This window comes from Erinaceus europaeus, chromosome 22, assembly GCF_950295315.1.
Source record: "Erinaceus europaeus chromosome 22, mEriEur2.1, whole genome shotgun sequence".
Taxonomy (NCBI): Eukaryota; Metazoa; Chordata; class Mammalia; order Eulipotyphla; family Erinaceidae; genus Erinaceus; species Erinaceus europaeus.
In genome coordinates, this window is record NC_080183.1 from 5,857,921 (window position 1) to 5,879,599 (window position 21,679).

The following is a 21,679-nucleotide window of genomic DNA, read 5'->3' on the forward strand; positions in this document are numbered from 1 at the left end:
TGTTTTATTGTTATAGTTGTTGGATAGGACAGAGAGAAATGGAGAGAGGAGGGGAAGACAGAGATGGGAGAGAAAGACAGACACCTGCAGACCTGCTTCACCGCCTGTGAAGCGACTGCCCCTGCAGGTGGGGAGCTGGGGGCTCGAACCAAGAACATTAACGCAGGTCCTTGTGCTTAACCTGCTGCACTACCTGCCCGACTCCCTCAGACAATGTTTTTATTTATGAAAAAGGGGGTTCCGGAGAGGGGGCCAGGCGGTAGTGCAGTGGGTTAAGTGCACGTGGTGCAAAGCACACAGACTGGAGTAAGGATCCCGGTTCAAGCCCCCGACTCCCCACCTGCACGGGGATTATCTACAGGGGGATCGCTTCATAAGCAGTGAAGTAGGTCTGCAGGTATCTGGAGGTGTCTATCTTTCTCTCCCCCTCTCTGTCTTCCCCTCCTCTCTCGATTTCTCTGTCCTATCCAACAACGACAGCAATAATGGCAACAACAACAAGGGCAACAACAAAAGGGGGAAAATATCCTCCGGGAGCAGTTCAGGCACCAAGGATTCATAGTGCAAGCACCAAGCCCCAGCAACAAACACTGGAGACAAAAAAAAGGGGGGGGGGGTTTCCAGAGATAGCAAGCAGTATGGTTATGCAGAAAGACTTCCATGCCTGAAGTTCCAAAGTCCCAGGTTCAATCACAGTAACGTCTTGGTTGAGCGGGGGAGCCAGCGGCAAGGCTAGAAAGGTGCTCAAATGTTCCTGGCACCCTGCCCTGCTGTGGTCTCACCCCGATTCTTTCACCAACGTCAGAAAAGGCTCCCAGACACCAAAGACCCTGGTTCCCAGAAGAAAACCTAGCTGTGACCTTCAAGGACTCTGCATCTCACCCATCTTCTGAGACATGGATATGGCACCCATCGCAGACCTCACTGCGTGCCAGTCCGTGCGGGCATTCTCCTTGTAGTCGCTTTCAATCAGGGGAGCCATGTTTAAAGAGGCAAACAAAAGAGGAAATCCAGGATAGAAAGTCCACCGAGTGGCGACTAGCATGCAGCCTCTCAGATCTGTTTCTATATACCACAAGGCCCCTGCTTCTTGAATGTTATTTTCTAGCCAACACTGTGTTTTCGACATTTTCCCATGAGGATCCAGTTTGCTCTCATTCCTTTTCAGGATATATATTACTTCTCTAGCTGCACCATGGCTATTTGCATTTGGGGTGAGGAAATAAGCTCCAGCAGATCATGTAAATTGCCTAAGGTCATGAGGCAGTAAACGGCAGAGCCAGGGATGAAAACAGGCCTTGGTGACACCAGTCAGTGACCCAGCACGCCTGCCCCAGTGTCCGTAATGCTAAGTCTGAGCTGTTAGCACACAGTAAGAGTTCATCAGTATTCATTGTGCAGATGTCTGCTGAGTATCACTTCTCTGCACGATTTTTATCTTCACTGCTGTTCACCGTGCCCTGGCAGACAGGGTGGGCACAAACATCTGTGCGAGTTGCAGCATGTGGCAGCACAGCGCCAATGACTCTCAGGCTAGGGTACTGGCCTACCTTCGTCTCAGAATTCTTGTGCTCTGAGCCCATCTGGTGCTCCAGAAGCTTCCCCAAGACGGGGTCTTCTGGTGACCCCTCTACTCAGTCTCATGCAGCACCACAGCAGCTCATTAGAGAGGGTCTGAGTACCCATCCGTCTGGGTTCTTTGTGTGACAGAAAGACTGTAGACCACAGTTTCATGACAAACTAGTAAGACTTCAAGTCACAAAAGTGTTGAAAAGTTCTAAACAAAAGTCTAAGCTATTTAAATGTAGATAGTGCTAGGTAGGAAGGAGTACACGACAGCAGTGAGGTTGTGCAAAGATTTAAATGTCTATTTGAGTCTCCAGGAATCTGACTGGCCCATGTTTACTGCCCGGCCCTGGCCAATCCAGGGCAATCTCTCGGGTAATCTAGGGTGACCTAGTAATCTCTAGTGCCAGACTGCTCTGAAGTCAGTACACCATAAACTGCTAGGAAAAGCCTCTTCTATTGTATCAGTCATGAAGCTTAAGAAACTTTGCTGTCATATAACAAAAAGCTGACCAAAAAAAACCCTACAAACGTTCATTTTCCAGTACATTTAGCCACACAACTTGCCTACTTTATCATCAAAACCATAGTGATTGCTACTATATATTTTTTAAAAATCAATTTTTGCCTCCTAGCTACCCTGTGTAGCCTTAGTATCTAATTACTAGCAACGCTCCAAAAGGAAATTAATGAACCATTAGGTATCTTCTGTTAAGAGACATTTGAGAATTTATTCAATTCTAGAGACAAATAACCACATAAAGAGATTAAAATTAGCTCCAGGGTGGGTGGGTTGGTTTTATGGCAAGACACTACAGAATAACAGGCACAACAGTTGGGGGCCAGGTGGTGGTCCACGTGATTAAGCACTCATATTACAGTGTGCAAGGACGCAGGTTCAAGCCCCTGGTCCCCACCTGCTGGGGGAAAGCTTTACAAGTGGTGAAACAGGGCTGCAAGTGTCTCTCTCTTTTTTCCCCCTTTTCTTTTCTTTTTTTTTTAAATTTATTATTTTTTTTATTTAAGAAAGGATTAATTAACAAAACCATAGGGTAGGAGGGGTACAACTCCACACAATTCCCACCGCCCAATCTCCATATCCCACCCCTCCCCAGTAGCTTTCCCATCTCTAGCCCTCTGGGAGCAGGGACCCAGTTTTCCCCCTTTTCTAGCTCCCTCTCCCCTCTCAATTTCTGTCTCTATCCAATAATAAATAAATATTTTTTAAATGTTAAAGAAAAACCAGGGACAAGAAGCTCATAGTGAAAAACCAAGATTTCCTATTTAAATAACCTTAAGAAGGGAGTCGGGCGGTGGCGCAGCGGGTTAAGCGCACGTGGCGCAAAGCACAAGGACCGGAGTAAGGATCCCGGTTCGAGCTCCCGGATCCCCACCTGCAGGGGAGTCACTTCACAGGCGGTGAAGCAGGTCTGCAGGTGTCTGTCTTTCTCTCCCCCTCTCTGTCTTCCGCTCCTCTCTCCATTTCTCTCTATCCTATCCAGCAACGACGACATCAATAACAACATTAGTAACTAAACAATAAACAACAAGGGCAACAAAAGGGAATAAATAAATATTAAATAAATAAACAAACAAATAACCTTAAGTGTCATTTGGGCAGGTTCCAGGTGGTTATATTTTACTCCAAAAGGTGACAAGACCTCCCTTTTAATTGTCTTCCAATTGCTTAACAATGTTCTATAAGAAAGAAAAACTAGCAAAAGTAAACTCTAAACCCCAAAGTCATCCAATGCACTTGATCTTAGTCAAAAGGCCGAGAAGCGATCCAAAGTCATCCAATGTATTAGAATATACCAACGGGGTCAGGTGGGAGCACAGCGGGTTAAGTGCATGTGGCACAAAGCACAAGGATGGGCATAAGGATCCCGGTTTGAGCCCCCGGCTCCCCACCTGCAGGGGAGTCGCTTCACAGGCGGTGAAGCAGGTCTGCAGGTGTCTGTCTTTCTCTCTCCCTCTTTGTCTTCCCCTCCTCTCTCCATTTCTCTCTGTCCTCTCCAACAACAACAACAATAATAACTACAACAATAAAACAACAAGGGCAACAAAAGGGGAAAAAAGAAAGAAAGAAAGAAAGAAAGAAAGAAAGAAAGAAAGAAAGAATATACCAGCAACAACAACAGCAACAAAAAGTTAGAGCCAGGTCTTTCCAGACACAGTAGAACAGATAAAGTCTCTCAGATACAGAGAGTAGTTTTAATAACAGTACCAGTGATTAAGTGTTGATAAAAATCACCCTTTCAAACTTTTCCAAATTTTAATTATAATCCTAAATATTTTAATTATTAATTACACTATTTCTGTGGTTGTGAAGCAGCCTCACTGCTGAAGTAAACAAGAAAATTAGTTACCCAAAGATATCAATTAGAAAGTATCCCCACAAAATTGCAATTTAACATTTTCCTCTTCGCCTGTGAAAACTTGTTGCATGCCTATCTGAGCTCAAGCAAGCCCCAGAACAAGAATGCCTTCACGTTTGCTGACTGAAAAAAATCATTTCTCATTTTGGAGATGATAAACAGTGCTTATTCTGTGCCAGGCACTGGCTCTGTGAGAACAGCTTATTCCAGCTCCCTTAGCCCAATGAGCCTACCGTGACCTCCTGAGCAGATAAGAAAGTTGAAACAGAGATGAAGTAACTCGCCCAAGAAGACATGGCTGGGAAGTGACAGAGTACAGAGAGGTACAAACCCACAGTCTGTCCCCAAGGCCATGCTCTTAAACTACTGTGTTAAATGCCTCGAAATGGATTTTCAAACACAGCAACACAGTAAGTGGAAACCTCTATATCCGCCAACCTCCTTGATGGACTCTCTCAGGAATGACAGCACTCTCTGGAGGCTTAACTTCAAGAAGTCAAAGGCTGGCACTGCTGTCCATCCATGATCTACAGCCACTCCAGCTACTGAGACTGGGCCACGGGGCCCACCACAGGGATGTGTGCATGATGCATGGGCTGCTCTGGAACTGGACAGGCTTAGTATAACATATTAAAAAATCTGATTGGGGGTCGGGTGGTGGTGCAGTGGGTTTAGCGCACGTGGCGCAAAGCGCAGGGACCGGCGTAAGGATCCTGGTTCGAGCCCCCGGCTCCCCACCTGCAGGGGAGTCGCTTCACAGGCGGTGAAGCAGGTCTGCAGGTGTCTATTTTTCTCTCCCCCTCTCTCTCTGTCTTCCCCTCCTCTCTCCATTTCTCTCTGTCCTATCCAACAACAAAGCAACGTCAACAATGGCAATAATAACCGCAACGAGACTGCAACAACTAGGGCAACAAAAAGGGGGAAAAATGGCCTCCAAGAGCGGTGGATTCATGGTGCAGGCACCGAGCCCAGCAATAACCCTGGAGGAACAAAAAAAAAAATCTGATTAAGGAGTGGGGGTAAATAGCATAATGGTTATGCAAACAGACTCTCAGGCTTGAGGCTCTCAAGTCCTGGGTTCAATCCCCCACACCACCTGAACAGTGCTCTGGTGTTTCTCTCTGTGTCTTTCTCTCTTCATCTCACTCAAAAATAAAAAATAAATAAAATACTTAAAAAAATTTTTTAAAGTCTGATTAAGGGTGGGGATAGATAGCATAATGGTTATACAAAGAGACTCATGCCTGAAGCTCCAAAGTCCCAGGTTCAATCCCCCGCACCACCATAAGCCAGAGCTGTGCGGTGCTCTGAGGTTTCTCTCTGTGTCTTTTTCTCTCTGCATCGCTCTCAAAAATAAAAAAATATATAAATAAAATACTTTTTTAAAAGTCTGATTAATATTTAATTCATTTTATGGGAGCTTCATATGAGAGAAAGAGAAGCCCAAGTATTGCATGGGTCCATGTGACCCTGGGGATTGAACCAGGAGCCTCAGGAGTACAAGTCCTGGACACTGCCAGCTGAGTTACTTCCCCGGCCTTCATGGAATTTTTACAAGTCTAAATTATCTCATTAAGGACATCTAATAGTAACTATGTGTTTAAATAATATTTTGGGTAGGGTGGGTTAGATACATTATTAAGGTGAATTTCACATCTGACGTGGCTACCTGAAATTTCTAGCTGGCTCCTCACAGCAGCCAGCCACTTGCCGGAGCGCTTCAAATGTGTCCAGTCTCAGTCTACGGGTCTGTGTTATTTCCTCACTTCCGATGACTCAGTCTTCGTGAGGAACTGTTAACAACCACCCTGTGCCAACCTGTGGACTGTAATTATGAGCCTCAGCGCCAAGAACACAGGGCCTTGGGCCACGCTGAAGCCCTGGCTCTCTGGTTCCCAGCAGCCGGCCTGCAGCCCTCGACAGCCTCACAAGTGGTGCCTGGACCATTGGAACTGTGGGATATGGGCTCCCTGGGATGGCTCCCCCGGGACAGCACGTTTTACCATGCATGAGGACCTGGGTTCAAGCCCCAAGCCACCACACAGGAGCACCTGCACTGGGGAAGCTTCACCTGAGCAGAAAAGCACTACAGTGTCTTTCTGTCTCTCACCCTCTTCCTGAAAAGAAAGGAATGAGGAAAGAATCATGCACGCATGGAACATGAGGCTTAAAAACAACAACCTGGGGCTGCGTGGTGGCGCACCTGGTTAAGCGCACACACTACAGTATGCAAGGACCCGGGTTCAAGCCCCCGCTCCCCACTTAAAGGGGGAAAGCTTCACAAGCGGTGAAGTAGGTCTGTAGATGCCTGTTTGTCTTTCTCCTTCCCTGTCTCCCTCTTCCCTCTAAATTTCCCTCTGTCCTATCAAATAAAGTATTAAAAAAAAAAAAAAAAGAACATGAGTAAAAAACCCTAGAGGCAAAATAAATAAATCAAAAAAAAAAAGGAGGTTGGGTGGAAGGGAAGATAAAGCGCGCTGTAATGGGGAGAGTGAAGGCTGCAGGGGTGAGTGAAGGCTGGGCAGGGCTTCCTGACACCCACATCTGGCTCTGCTGGCCACTGAGAAACCTCAGCCACCACCTCAACCACCCTGACAGACCCTTCACTGACTCCAGACAAGCGGCGCCAACTTTAACACATAGTGGCACACTTGACAGCGCAGCTTAAAGCCTTGCAGCAACGTAGCTGGGGGAGACAGTGCAGGCTGGACAGCTCTGACCCCACCACACATGTGCCGAGTGCTTGTCCAGCCTCTTTCTTGCCTTTTTTTTTTTAATTTTTTTCCTTATGTTATCTTTAGTTATTTATTGGATAGAGACAGTCAAACTGAGAGGGAAGGGGAGATAAAGAGACACCTGCAGCACTGCTTCACCACCCCAGCTCGAACCTGGGACACTGCACATGTGCGCTCAACCAGGTGTACCACCACCTGGCCCCCTCGCCTCCCTGTATCTCTTCAGCTTGCAACAGCAGTCTCAGTCTGAGAAGATGAAAAGGCTCTGGAGATGGATGGTGGTGGCGGCAGCTGCTGAGCCAGGCAAATGTCCTTAACATCACAGAACTTAAATATGGCTAAAATGGCAAATGTTGCATTGTGTATATTCTTTTTTTTATATTTATTTATTTTCCCTTTTGTTGCCCTTGTTGTTTTATTGTTGTAATTATTATTGTTGTTACTGATGTCATTGTAGTTGGATAGGACAGAGAAAAATGGAGAGAGGAGGGAAAGACAGAGAGAGGGGAGAAAAAGATCGACACCTGCAGACCTGCTTCACCACCTGTGAAGCAACTCCCCTGCAGGTGGGGAGCCGGGGGCTCAAACCAGGATCCTTATGCCCATCCTTGTGCTTTGCGCCACGTGTGCTTAACCCGATGCACTACCGCCTGACTCCCACATTGTGTATATTCTAAAACACACACACATACACAATTGTCAGGGCAGGGGATATAGCATAATGGGTATGCAAACAAACAAAAAGCCTCTCATGCCTGAGGCTCTGAGGTCTGAAGTTCAATCCTCCACATCACCATGGGGGGTGGGGGGGAGTTTGAGTGTGACCCTGAGAAAGCTATGAAACAACTAAAGAGTGTGTGTGTGTGTGTGTCCCACCACCACATTTAAGCTCTTCTGCAGATCACACTGCCCCCAGAATCTGACCTCTGCCTGCCTTTCCTGCCTGCCTCTTACTTCACAGCTCCTGGCTACCTCAACATGCCAGCAGATTCAGATCTCAGTGCCCTGCACACTTCCACCCTCCACCCAGAAGACCTTCCCTGTCACCTCTGCCCCCCACCCCCTTCCTTCTAAACTCCACCCGAATGCCACTGCCTGTATGACAACTCCCCTGACACCTAAAGGCCAAGAAGACTTCTCCCAATTCTGCCCTGCGACACTTATCTTTTGGGATGGCATTTTGCTTCTGCGATTCACACTGTGAGGTCACTGAGAACAGGAGCTGTGCCCAGCCCTGGCACACACCCCACACATAAGTGATGGGGTGGAATTCAAGCAATGAACAGGATGTATTGGGTACCTCCCAGAGTGAGCAATGCCCTAGGCACAGGGGACACTGCACTGGGAAAAGAAAACTAGGCCTGCTTTCCTGACGCTTCCACAAACAAAACGCAGCAAGTGCAGGGGAGGAGCCTTGTATACCACAGTCTGGAAAGTGCCTTCTAGTAGAGACCAGAAAGACTGGGGAGCTTCTCAAGTCAGAGACCACATCGACTGAGTCCATCTGACTAGTTCTATCTGTCAGCTGGATCTAACAGAAGGGACTGAAAAGAGCAGATGAACTTTAATTTCTTGAAGAGCGAATCACTCCTTCTCTGTTCTTTCAACTGGACTGATTTTGAAGTCACCACCCTGTTTCTCAGCATGAAGAACGGAAGCATTCCTCGCTGGTGTGATCAAGTGCACTTAATGAGCCTTTTCCGGCTGACTGCTGCCCACCGTGAAGCATCACAGGTGCTGAGATTAAAATGCAAGAGCAAGTTTTCACTCTTCGGTCCTGGTAAAATGATCTAACACTTGGCAATCCGTACAGCAGTCTTCTGAAGCAGTACAAATGTACTGTTACCAAACCCATTTTAAAGATGAAAGTCTGGCACCAAGAAGTGAATAATGTGTCCAAGGCCACCACATGAGTAAGTGGCTCAGCTAGGGTTTGAGACAAACAGTCCCGCTCCACAGCCTGTGCTGATGACTGCTCTGCTATGTGGTTTCACCTCCATTTCCTGTCACAAGAAACTCTTTGTTCCTATTGGTGGTTGTTTGTTTTTCCCATTAATCCTAAAGTTGTCAAATTATGTTTCATCTCTCTTCACGTTTTCACAAAGCTTCATTTTTCATTATGTAATTCTACCACAGAAATCTCTGGCTCTACTTTGATTATTTAACTGTTATTTTTGGGTATTATTTTTCAAGGATGCCTTCATACAGAAATGTAAACAAGCCATCAGAGAAGCAGTAGAACACGGGCTGCCATTGAGAGCCATGGATCCTGCTGCTGTAAAAGAGGTGCCCATGAGCTCTGCTGGGTACGGGAACACACAGAAAGAGGAGGCCCGGGCCAGCTGTGCCCCAGGAAGCTCCCCAGGGGTTTCACACGGGTGGGTCAACACAATGAGCAAGGACACAGCGTGACTCTAGCGGCGTGTCATGGAAGTTCAAGCAGCAAAAAAAAAAAAAACCACTAAAAACCACTCAACATTGGGCAAACAATTTTCTCTTGATACAGTTACCCAATGCTCTAAGAGTAACCTAGCATATAAATCTAAGTGTATCATTACACTTGAAAAAATATCTGATCTCTGAGGGCCGTGAGATGCACATACCTTACCACATACAAAGACCTGGGTTTGAGTCCCAGAGACCATGTGGCAGCATCTGCACATGGGAAGCTTCATGAGTGGCGGAGCAGTACTGTAGTATCTCTCCTTATCTCTCACCCTCTTCAAAATAAATAAGGGAAAAAGAGAGGACCCAGAAGGTAGAACAGTGAGCATGATGCTGAATTTGGAAGCATGAGGTCCTAAATTCAATCCCTGGTATCTCATATGCCAGAATGACATTCTTTTCTCTCTCTCTCTCTCTCTCTCTCTTAGTAAGAATAACAAGGAGCAAGGTGTTGGTGCACCAGGTTAAGCACAAGTTACAATGCACAAGGATCCAGGTTCACCTGCCGGGGGGGGGGGGGTCACAAGTTGGGAAGCAGTGCTGCAGGTTGGTCTCTTCCGTTCTCTCTCTCTCTCTCCCCCCTCTATTGTACTCTGTCCTCTTGATTTCTGACTCTATCGAATAAATAATTTTTTTTAAAAAAAAGATAAGAATAAAACAGTCCGAGTGATATAGAGTCATACAGGTTCAGAACCTCAGCAATAACCCTGGTGGCAAGTCAGCCAAAATAGCTCACTTGGATAGCTCACAGCTTTGTCATGTATGTGACCAAGTTTGAGCCTGGCCCTCACCACACTGTAGGTCACTTTGGTGCTGTGGTCTCTTTCTCTCCCATCCCTCTCTGCTTCTGTCTCTATTTGAAAAGCCAACCTGGAGTAGCCCTAGAAAGATTTAAAAAAAAAAAAAAATCTTTAAAATAATGGGTAAAGGAGATAGCATAATAGTTATGCAAACAGTGGTCCGGGAGGTGGCGCAGTGGATAAAGCATTGGATTCTCAAGCACAAGGTCCAGAGTTCAATCCCCGGCAGCACATGTACCAGAGTGATGTCTGGTTCTTTCTCTCTCTCCTTCTATCTTCATGAATAAATAAATAAACTCTTTTAAAAAATAGCTATGCAAACAGACTCAAATCTGAGGCTCAAAGGTCCTAGGCTCAACCCCTGCACCACCTGTACCAGGGCTCTGGTAAAAATAAGTAAATAACCCAGTGATGGCAGCATATGCTCTTATTAGTATGAACAGTGTGACACAGGATCGTTGCAGTGAAATAAAACCAAGCAATCAAGCCAGCCCAGGGCCTCAAAACAACCTGATCACCACCACTCGGCCCCTCCACGCTGCCCCAGAACCACAGCTCCTGAAGTAACTATAGCAACAACATTTCAGGCACTGAAATCCCAAATTCTCACTGAGAAACTGTAGGCCACCAAATGCAGGTGCACACACACAAACATGCGGACAACCAATTAAATAACTCTGTAATTACCTGGTGAGATTTTAGCTCCCAAGCTAGAAATCCTCAGTAATGGGGGCCAGGTGGTGGCACAACTGGTTAAGCGCACGCATTACAGTGCACAAGGACCCAGGTTCAAGCCCCTGGTCCCCACCTGCAGACGGAAAGCTTCACAAGTGGTGAAGCAGGGCTGCAGGTGTCTCTCTGTCTCTTTGCCCTCTCTATCCCTTGTTCTCTCTCAAATTCTCTCTATCCAATAATAAATAAGTAAAAATAAAAATAGAGGGGTCGGTGCAGCGGGTTGAGCACACGTGGCACAGAACAAGGACCGGAGTAAGGATCCCGGTTCAAGCCCTCGGCTCCCCACCTGCAGGGGACTCACTTCACAGGTGGTGAAGCAGGTCTGCAGGTGTCTGTCTTTCTCTCCCTCTCTGTCTTCCCCTCCTCTCTCCATTTCTCTCTGTCCTATCCAACAATGAACGACATCAACAACAACAATAATAACCACAATAAGGCTACAACAACAAGGGCAACAAAGGGGGGAAATGGCCTCCAGGAGCAGTGAATTCATGGTGCAGGCACTGAGCCCCAGCAATGACCCTGGAGGAAAACAAACAAACAAACAAACAATAGAAGAAATCCTCAGTAATGGTTAAGAGGTGAACTGCATAGACTCAAATTGAATACTGAGAAAGGAAAGATATTTTTTAAACAAATTTACATTTAAAACTGACATGTCTCCAAATTCAATATGGAAAAAACCGTCACACTTTGGAGGGTGCTGAGGATTGACACATGGCTCACACATACAAAGCGTATGACCTGCCACTGAGTACCCAGTTCCAAAAATGTCACTATTCAAAAGACTCTCACTCTGGGATTCTTTTAAGTACTGAGCTCCATTTGATCTGAGCTTTAGGGGGGAAAAAACGTAGTCAAATTCAACTTACCAGTGCTTCCAACAAAACACCCTGACTGCATATAGCTAACTGTCCTGCATGACTGGCACAAACACTAAGGTCAGAGGCTCTTGAATCAGCTTGCTCTCAAACCATGTTTTACTGCCTACTAGATGGGGAACCTTAGCCGGCTTTCTTTACCTCTTATGCTTCAGTTCTCCATAAAAACAACGATACCTCCACTATACCCATGACACACTGTCTTAGCACAGAAAGACAAACACCACTCAGTCACTGAGTGTTCACTACATATGCGTCATAAGAAGCTGAATGGCTGCTGCCAGACTTCATGGTTATACATAATACTGTCACTTTTAGAAAAGTCATAGACTTTAAAAAATATTTTTTTATCTTTATTTATTGGATAGAGACAACCAGAAATTGAGGGGAAGGGGGAAGTAGAAAGAGAGGGGGACAGAGAGACACCTGCAATACTGCTTCACCACTCGTGAAGCTTTCCCCCTGCAAATGGGGACTGAGGGCTTGAACACGGGTCTTAGGGCACTGTAACACATGCACTCAACCAGGTGTGCCATCACCTGGCCCCCACACAGACTTTTTAATTGCCAGGGTTACTGCTGGAGCTCAGTGCCTGCACCACAAATCCACTGCTCCTGTTGGCCTGTTTTTTTTCTTTCTTTCTTCTTTTTCTCTAGCTTTAGATAGAACAGAAAGACTGAAAGAGAAAGAGAATTGCACGAAAGAAGCAAACTAGAGGGCTTTTGTTGTTTGTTTTCACCTTCTTGGGCTTTAGCATTTTGTTTACTAAATTAGGCTGTAAATTCAAATCTGTCATTGACTTAGCTATTACTTCACAATGAACATCTACTGAGCTCTCGTGTCCATTCCATCACACAAAGCCACTTGGGTAGTGCGTTTACAGACTTTACTAAAAGACTGCCCAAACAAGTATCAGGCCACTTCTCCCAGGATGTCACCCCCCCACACACACACACACAATCTGTCCCAAACTCTGATGACTCCTTCTGATACTTCTCCTCTCCGCATGCATATACATACATACACACATATGTTAATATCAGCTACTGGACCAACCATAAATACTAGGAAGCCACCAGGTCCAACTCATTTCAAAATGAGAAATAGAGGCCCAAACAGATCACGTCTGAAGTCACAGTTACTAATAAATACAGGCAAGAACCTCAGTCTCCCGACTTGGAGCTCTTTGGTTGTCAACTACACGCCGGCTGGTAGTTGAAGCAGCGAAGAGTTTCTTCCAGTTCCTGTTTCCAGATTGTTGGGAAGGGGATCCTATGATAAGTGAGTGTTGTGTAATGAGCTAAGTAGTGAGCACAACTGAATGTAACCCAGGGCCTATAATAAACATGCTAGAAGGACTCAGAGGACAGAAATGAGAGGACTTGGTTAATCACAGTGTGCGGTGTCCACTGAGCACATAATCAAATGCTGTCACCAGAGTGCCTACCCTAAGAAAACAGCACACTTCAGAGCCCAAGAACGTCCTTTACTCAAACTAGTCAGCATTCCTCTGGGGAGGGAAGGCTTGTGTTTGCTTCGCTCACTTAATTTCACCTGTGTGTGGGTGGCAAGTCCGACCAGACTCAAAATGGTCACTGTCTTTCCAAAGCCATGCTGATTGATGTTCAGGAAGTTCCGTCCTTTCCAAGCTCTGAGCCAGGCTATTTACTTTTTTTTTAATTCTTCTTTTGGCTCAAGTTGTTTAGGTGAGAACTAAATTTCTTAAGTCCACTTGTTAGGGACAAGTCAATAAATCACCCTTAATGGACAACCATGCTTTTCTGGGAAAGTAGTTTTTAAATGTTATCTATTGATACCTCTCCAAGGGGGGAAAAATGATTCAGATACTAGACTGCAAGAGAATTTTATTAATAGTAAGGCAATATCTAAAATACAGCTTTATTTAAAAAGCAGAAAGCCCAGCCCAGGAAGTGGCTCATCTGATAAAGCACACATACTACCATGGAAGAGGACCTGGGTTCAAGTCCCTGGTTCCCACCTGCAGGAGGGAAGCTTCACAAACAGTCAAGTAGTATTGCAGGTGTCTGTCTCTCTTATTCTGTATCTCTCTCACCCTCGACTAGAAAGAGAGAGAGAGAATATGGTGGAGTTGTGCAAGCACCAAGTCCCAGTGATAACTGAGCTGGGCAAAATACAAACAAAAATTGCAGGGTGTCGGGTGGTGGTGCACCTGGTTGAGCGCACGTTACAGTGCGCAAGGACCCAGGTTCGAGCCCCCGGTCCCCACATGCAGAGAAAAGCTTCAGGAGTAGTGAAGTAGGGCTGCAGGTTATCTCTGTCTCTCTAACTATCTCCTCCCCTCTCAATTTCTCTCTGTCTCTATTCAATAATAAATAAATAAATAATTTTAAAAAGACTTTATTCTGGGAGTCGGGCGGTAGTGCAGTGGGTTAAATGCAGGTAGCGCAAACCACAAGGACCAGCATAAGGATCCCGGTTCTAGCCCCTGGCTCCCGACCTGCAGGGGAGTCTCTTCACAAGTGGTGAAGCAGGTCTGCAGGTGTCTGTCTTTCTCTCCCCCTCTGTATCCCCTCCACTCTCCATTGCTCTGTCCTATCCAACAACAATGAACAACATCAATAACAACAATAATAACTACAACAGTAAAACAAGGGCAACAAAAGGGAATAAATACATATTTTTTAAAAAAGACTTTATTCTGTCAGGTGAGAACACATTCAGATACCCAGGTATTCTCAACAGCACACCAATCCATCCGGTCACCGTGAACCCTACCCACTAGCAGCTAATTCTGAAGTCAGGAAAAGAAAACAGACCCTAGACCTGTGTTGTCTAGCCCGGCAGCCACCAACCCCAAGAGGCTCCAGGAGACGGAAAGCGTGCCCGTCTTTTTTCCTTTTATGACTGGAAACACCAAAGCACTGTTCCAAGAAGTAACCCTTGTTTTGGCTTCCTTGCTCTCTCATGTGGTGCCAGGCGCCAAACTCGGGGCCCGCCTCATGCACACAAGGTGCTTCCCCAGCCGGAAGTGAGATTGCCTTGACTGGAGTGGAGACAGATGCAAAATTTCACTGGACTCACACAAGACTTCAAAGACTTAATAAATAAAAACAAAACAGCAATTTTCGTATTGCTGGTAAAATTATATTTGATATTGAGTTAACAGTATTGTCATATATTTACCAAAAAAGTCTAACTTGCAATGGACTAGCAGGTGGCTCACCCTGTAGTGTGACCCAGGCCACCACCATCCACATAACTGAGGTGCTATAGTGTCTCTCCTGCTCCTCCTTCCTTCCCCTCCCTCTCTTCCTCCCTCCATCTAGAGGAAAGAAAAAGAAAGATTGGTTTGGGGAGATAGCAAAGTGCTTAAGCAAAAGACTTTAATGCTGAGGCACCAAAAGTCCCAAGTCAATCTCCAACACCATCATAAGCCAGAGTTGAGCAGGGCTCTGTTTTTCCTCTCTGTATCTCTCATCAAATAAATTAAATATATATATATATATATACATATATATATATATATATACATATAGAGATATATATATATATTTGGAGGAGACAGCATAATGGTTATGCAAACAGACTCCCATGCCTGAGGCTCCAAGGCCCCAGGTGTTCTGGTATTGAAAATAAAAAAAAGTATAATTAAAAAAGGAATAAAAGGGACTCAGGCGGTAGCATAGCAGGTTAAGTGCAGGTGGTGCAAAGCGCAAGGACCGGCATAAGGATCCCGGTTCGAGCCCCCAGCTCCCCACCTGTAGGGGAGTCGCTTCTCTCCCCCTGTCTTCCCCTCCTCTCTCCATTTCTCTCTGTCCTATCCAACAACAATGACATCAATAACAACAATAGTAATAACTACAACAATAAAACAACAAGGGCAACAAAAAGGGAATAAATAAATAAATAAACAAATAAATATTTTATAAAAAAATAAAGAAAAGGCCATCAGTTGCAGTGGAGTCGTGCAGGAGCTGAGGCTGGGCCCATCTGTCTGTCTCTGGACAGTGCTGCTTCATACAAAGCAAGAGGATCTGATCCAGTCTTCCTCTGATGATTCATCCAACTGATGAACACCAAAAATAAAGTGCTCTTACTTCTATCTCTTACTTAGGAGAAAAAGCGGGAGCCAGGACATGGCTCAGCTGGCGGACTGCACATGTTACTATGCGCCAGGACCCAGGTTTGAACTTCCAGCCACCACCTAGGAGCACCTGCATGGGGGAAGTTCCACCAGCAGCTGAACACTGCTGTGATGTCTCTCCCCTTCACGGTCTCTCTTTAAAAAAACAATGCCCACTAAGAGTGGTGAAGGCAAGAAAGCCTAGCAAAACACCTGGTGGCAAAGAAAGGCAGAAAAAAGAGAATTTGGCTAAACAATGGCCACTGCCTGTAGACATGGAAGGGGACCGGCACAGCTGAGTGAAGTACCTGCCTACCTCTTGGTGACACCTGGACAGAACTGACTGGGGAAGGTGGCCCCTGGCACAGCCGTGCCCACCGCAAAACACAAACGCAGGACACCAGAAAAGGCCGAGAAGTGCTCGAGGGGCTTCCCTGAAAATAACAAGGGCAGTGGGAAGCAGGAGAACGGCGTGTTCTGGAAAGCCCTCTTGCATTCACAACCGACTCCAACCTCCAACGGCGGGAAGCGGGCAAGGGCTTGGTCGCTGGCTGGCATCTCTCACGATCAGGAGGAGATTCACTCGCAAAGGCCAGGAACGGAGGGTGAGAGCAACAGCGCCGGTTTCCAGATTGCAAGACAAAGGCAGTGTGCTTCCAAACACTTAACAGGGCTGCCCGTCTTTTAAAGAACAGTGTCTCTGATCACTTTGGCTTCTGCAGGAGGACACCCACCGGAGTCGGGCGGGAGCGGCGACCCTGCGACGCGCGTGAAGCGTCGGAAGGAAGGAAGGAAGGAAGGAACCGTGTGGACCACGTCGGAGCCCTTCCAGCAGGGCATCCTTGTCACCACGGGGCGGAAGCGGCGTCCCTGTGCGCTGCGGAGAATGACACCCCGCGGTCGGGGCCTGGCGGCGGGGGTGCAGCCCCGGGAGCTGCATTCTGTCACATGTGCGGCGCCGCTGGCCACGGGGCCCGATCACCCCCCGCGGACCTCGGCTGCTTCAAGGTCACGGCGCTGAAAAGCAGCCGCAGCGGGGGCCTGACCTCCCCCCGGGCCACACAGGCGGGGACGGCGGGACCGGGACCGCGACCGCGACGCGGGGCTCCCCTGAGGGGCAGGAGGTGGCCGGCAGGAAGAAGCGGCCAGGACCCCCGGGCGGGGAAGATGGCAGGTCCCTTCGGAGGGACCTCATTCATTTATTTATTTAGTCAGACTCGGCTCGCCACCGTCTCGCGCCGCGGCACCCCAGAGAGGATCCTGCCCGCCGGGGTGGGGGGGAGTGCTGGGGGCGCCCCCAAACCGGCGGGTCCCGGGAGCACCCCGGCGGCAGGTGGCCGGCGGCCCCGCTGCGGACAAAGGCGGCCCGTGCGACCTGCGGCCCCGGGGCGCGGCGACGCGGCGACGCGGGGCCCCCAAGATGGCTCTGCCCGCTCTCCCGGGAAAGCCCCGCCAGGACGGCGCGCTGCGGGCTGCGGCGGGGACCCCGCGGGGGCTCCGGGACACCCGCACCCGGGCGCCGCCGCCCGCCCGCTCCGGTTCCGACCCGGCCCGGCGCTCGGTTCCGGCTTCTGGCTGCCACCGGATCCCGGGCCCCGGCGCTCGGTTCCGGCCTCAGGCTGCGACGTTGCACCGGGTCCCACACCGGCCGCCCGGCCTAGACGCGGACCCCGCCCACCGCCCCAGAGCCCGCTCCCGCCCCGGCCCGAGCCCGCACCCCAGCGCGGCCCGGGCGCTGACAGCCGCCCCCGCCCGCGGCCGCGACCGCCACCGCCACCGCCACCGCCACCGCGGCCGTCCGCACCCACCGGCATCATCGTGGCGTGGGTCCGCCGCACCGCCGCCTGACAGGACGCTAGGTGCCGCCGCTCCCTCCGTCCGCACAGGCCGCGCGCACAGGCCGCGCGCTCGGGGGCCGGGCCGCGGCGAGGCGCGGGCTGCGGCGGGCTGCGGCGCCCCGCGGAGCCCCGGCGGGCCTGAGGCGGCCGCGGCGCTGCGTCTGCGTCTCCGTCTCCGACTCCGTCTCCGACCGCCCGCCTCCGCCCGAGCGCAGCCGCCGCCGCCGCCGCCTGCCGGCGCTCGCTTCAGCGCAGGCTCCGCCCCCAACGCGCCGGGCCAATGGGAGCGGGCGCTCCCCTCCGCGCAGGCCCCGCCCCCGCCGCACGCGCCCACCGCTCACTCCCATTGGTCCGTAGCAGCGGGGGCGTGCCCGGGGCGGGGCGTCGGCCAGGTGCGAGCGTGCGGTGCGCGTGCGTGCGCGCTCCCCGTGAGGGGGCGGTGTGGACGCCTCGCCCGTGGCGGCTCGGGGTCGAGCGGGGGCCAGGGATTTAGGAGGAAGCAGGCGAGGCGTGTGACCGCCACCTGACCCCGCGCGGCGATGCAAGTCCCACACTGCCCGGTGACCGCCCCAAGGGAGGATGACCCTCGACCGCTGGTGTCCAATCCCCTCTTCCCACCGCCTGGCACGAGCCCTTCTCCGGGGACTCCTCCCCCAAGAACACTCTGCCCAGGGCCCCCAGGGTGCCAGACCACTGGGATGCCCAGCTCTGGTCTCAGGGCCCCATCTTTCCCCAAGCACCTGCTCCCAGGCCAGGCCAGATGTGCATCCCCAGTGACCTACACCAGGGCAGGGGACACGGAGGGACAGGTCATCCCCAGGGCCCCGCACCAGAGGAGGCGCAGGGACAGGTCATCCCCAGGGCCCCGCACCAGAGGAGGCGCAGGGACAGGTCATCCCCAGGGCCCCGCACCAGAGGAGGCGCAGGGACAGGTCATCCCCAGGGCCCCGCACCAGAGGAGGCGCAGGGGCAGGTCATCCCCAGGGCCCCGCACCAGAGGAGGCGCAGGGGCAGGTCATCCCCAGGGCCCTGCATCAGGGCAGAGGACACTGAATGGCAGAGGTCAGGCCAGTGTCCATGTGGAGCCCGCAGGGCAGGCCCTGGGGAAAGGCTCCCAGTATTCTGCACCCCAGCCCACTGTGAGCCAACGCCTCAGCCAGGACAGGTGACACGCAGCAGCAGGTGCTGGTCTGGGTCAGTGTGGGTCCCTCTGGTCCCCTCCAGAGGACTCCAGTCTGCTGCCAAGGGCTCTGGGCAGAAGAAGGAGGCCAGGGTGTATCTACCCTCACCTCCATGGGGAGCCACACCTCCTCAGAGGCCAGGGGCTGGAGTTGAGCACAGACTTCCCAGCTTGTCCCATCTGGCCTCACCTGCTGTGACCCCAGGCATCCCCTTGCTCCTGGTCCCTGGGTCCCTGTACTAGGAGAGCTTAGCCTGCAGGCCACATGGAGTGAACAAGCTCCCTCATGCATTCTGGCCTGAGGTGGCTGCTCCCTGTGGTTATTTAGGGGTGTCAGCATGCTGGCTTACTGAGCAGGAAGCCCCAGGAAGGTTTGAAAGTCTCCACGCTGGGCACCAGACACACTTTGAGGGGCAGGGCTGGAGAGGACCATGAGGCACTGGGAGACCCCTGGCTGGCAGAGACCTGACTTGACTCCAGCTCCGCTTCAATTCTCTGTGACAGAGGCAGTCTGCACTTGTTTGTGGACCTCAGTTTCCCCACCAGTCACCAGAGAGGAATTAGATTCCAAAACCTCCCATGGACTGCCAGCTCTGACATGCAAATGGTGCTCCTGGTGACCCCTTCAGCCTGTGGAGCTATGGGTATAGAGTGGCCACTTGTTGTCTCTCAGGGGTCTCTCTGACCTGACCTCCAGGCGGACATTGGCCAGAGACCAGCCCAAAGGCTCTCCAGTGGGTAGGCCCTGCTAATTCTGGCCACCTCCGTGTTTGGTCCATTACAGTGCCCCCTCCACAAGATACATAAAGGCCCACAGGCTTTCTGCCTCCCCACCACCCCGTGCCTACCTAGTCCACCACCACGCCCCAGACAGACAGACAGACCCACTGTCTCCCCGTCACCCATGCCCAGTCTACCACCACCCCCCAAGCAGGTAGACAGACACACAGGCCCACTGTCTCCCCATCATGCCCTGAAGTCCAGGGATCTTCACAGGTAGTGCTGGAGGCTCTAGATATCCCAATGTATTTCTTTCTTTCTTTCTTTCTTTTTTATAAATTATTTTATTTTAATGAGAGAGATACAGAGAGAAAGACAGAAAGACTGGCGTGCTGCTCAGCTCTGGCCTATGATGATGCTGAGGACTAAACCTGGGACTTTGGAGTTTCAGGCATGAGAGGCTTTTGCAGAAACACTATGCTGTATCCCCAGTCCTCCAGGATGACTTTTGCCCCAAAAGAGGCAGAGAGAGAGAGAGAGAGAGAGAGAAACCATAGTTCCAAAGCTTCCTCCAATTCCACAGGGGCAGTCTCAAACCTGGATCACACACATGGAAAAGCAGTGCACTGTCCAAGTGAATTACTTTTGGACCTTAATTTTAAATTTTTAATCATTTTTCTCCCACAACACTGTTTAACTCTGGCTTTTGGTTGTGCCAGAGGTTGAACCTGGGACCTTGAAGCCTTAGACATGAAGTCTTTTGTATGACCCACTATGCTGTATGGCTATTTTTATTTTAATTTAACTTAATTTAAGTATATACACACATATATGTATTTTTTTTCAGATAGAGACAGAATGGTAGAAAGTCAGAGACAGAAGTAGAGGTAGAAAGAGAGAGAGACAGAGAGAAAAGGGGGACCTGGCTGTGAGCACAGTTGAGAGCACACATTAACACACAAGGAGCCAGGCTTGGTGATGATGATGATTATTTTGTGTTATGTTATTTTAATTTTTTTTTACCAGAGTACTATTCATCTCTGGGTTATGGTGATGTGGAGGACTGAACCTGGGACTTTGGAGCCTCAAGCAGGAGCGTCTCTTTGAATAACCATTATGCTATCTACCCCTGCCCAATTATTAATATTTTTTATTTTTATTTACTTGTTTATTTTTACCAGGGCACTGCTCAACTCTAGCTTAAGGTAGTGACAGGGATTGAACCTTGAACCTGAGACTTCAGGGCTTTAGGCATGAATGTATTTTTGCATAACTGTTATGCTATCTATCCCAGTCTGTTATTATTATTTTGTTGTTATTATTATTTTTGAAAGTTTATTCGTGTTGGTTGTTATTTTATTGGGGGTTAATGGTTTACAGTGTTCTAGTTGTTTATATTGCATGCATGAGTGAGGCAAACCATCCAGTATTTGTCATTCACTTCCATATTTATTTCATGGGGTGTGACCACCTCAACCCACCCATCCTGGGCCCCCTCCCCCCAGAGTCTCAGTGGGGAGCCAGGGAATGAACCCATAGCTCATACATGGGCTGTGATCTGCTAGGTGACCCCCTCAGCCCAGGTTTTTCTTTTATCTCTTTTATTTTTCTTTACTTTTGAGGGGAGTCATCATTGATTTTTTTTCCTTCCATAGTTATCACTGGGGCACAGTGCCTGCACTAGGAATCCACTGCTCCTGGAGGCCATCTTTTCACACTTTTGTTGCCCTTGTTACTGTTGTTATTGGTGTTGGATAGGACAGAGAGAAATGGAGAGAGGAGGGGAAGACAGAGAGGGGGAGAGAAAGATAGACACCTGCAGACCTGTTTCACCACTTGTGAAGGACACTCCTGCAAGGTGGGGAGCCGTGGGCTTGAACCGGGATCCTTAAGCCTGTCCTTGCGCCTCGTGCCAGGTGTGCTTAACCAGCTGTGCTACCGTCCAACTCCCCCCTGCCCAGTTTTAACATTTATTAGAGAGAATAAGGACTAAGGTGGAGGTAGAGAGAGAGCAGAGACACCCCAACATTACTCTGCCACCCATGGAGACCCCTGGTTTGTCCACGGTGCTCCTACATGGTGCTAGGACCGAACACAGGACCTCCCACATAGCAAAGCACACTCTCTGCCAACTGAGTTATCCCCCAGACTCCCTTCTCATCCCCATTTGTCATCGGTGCAAAGTGGGGCCTAGAGTCCTTCCACAGCTGGCACCTGGCCGGGAACAGGGGTGCAGGCTGCAGAGGCTGCTGGGAGTTGGCTCCAGAATGTCCTGTTGTCTCTTACAAATGGGCCCCAT

General features: G+C 49.6%; 1 protein-coding gene across 2 annotated transcripts in view; it reads right to left on the bottom strand.

Annotated features, from left to right (window-relative positions):
- The window catches only part of PPP1R13B (protein phosphatase 1 regulatory subunit 13B), a 76,337-nt gene extending 58,672 nt beyond the window's left edge, over positions 1-17,665 (bottom strand). For both annotated transcript variants that reach the window (XM_060181109.1, XM_060181108.1), the window contains exon 1: positions 17,451-17,665. In XM_060181109.1, coding sequence (XP_060037092.1) covers positions 17,451-17,459 — 9 coding nt within the window. In that variant the 5' untranslated portion in view covers positions 17,460-17,665. The remainder of the gene's footprint in view (positions 1-17,450) is intronic.
- Between the last annotated feature and the right edge of the window lie 4,014 nt (positions 17,666-21,679).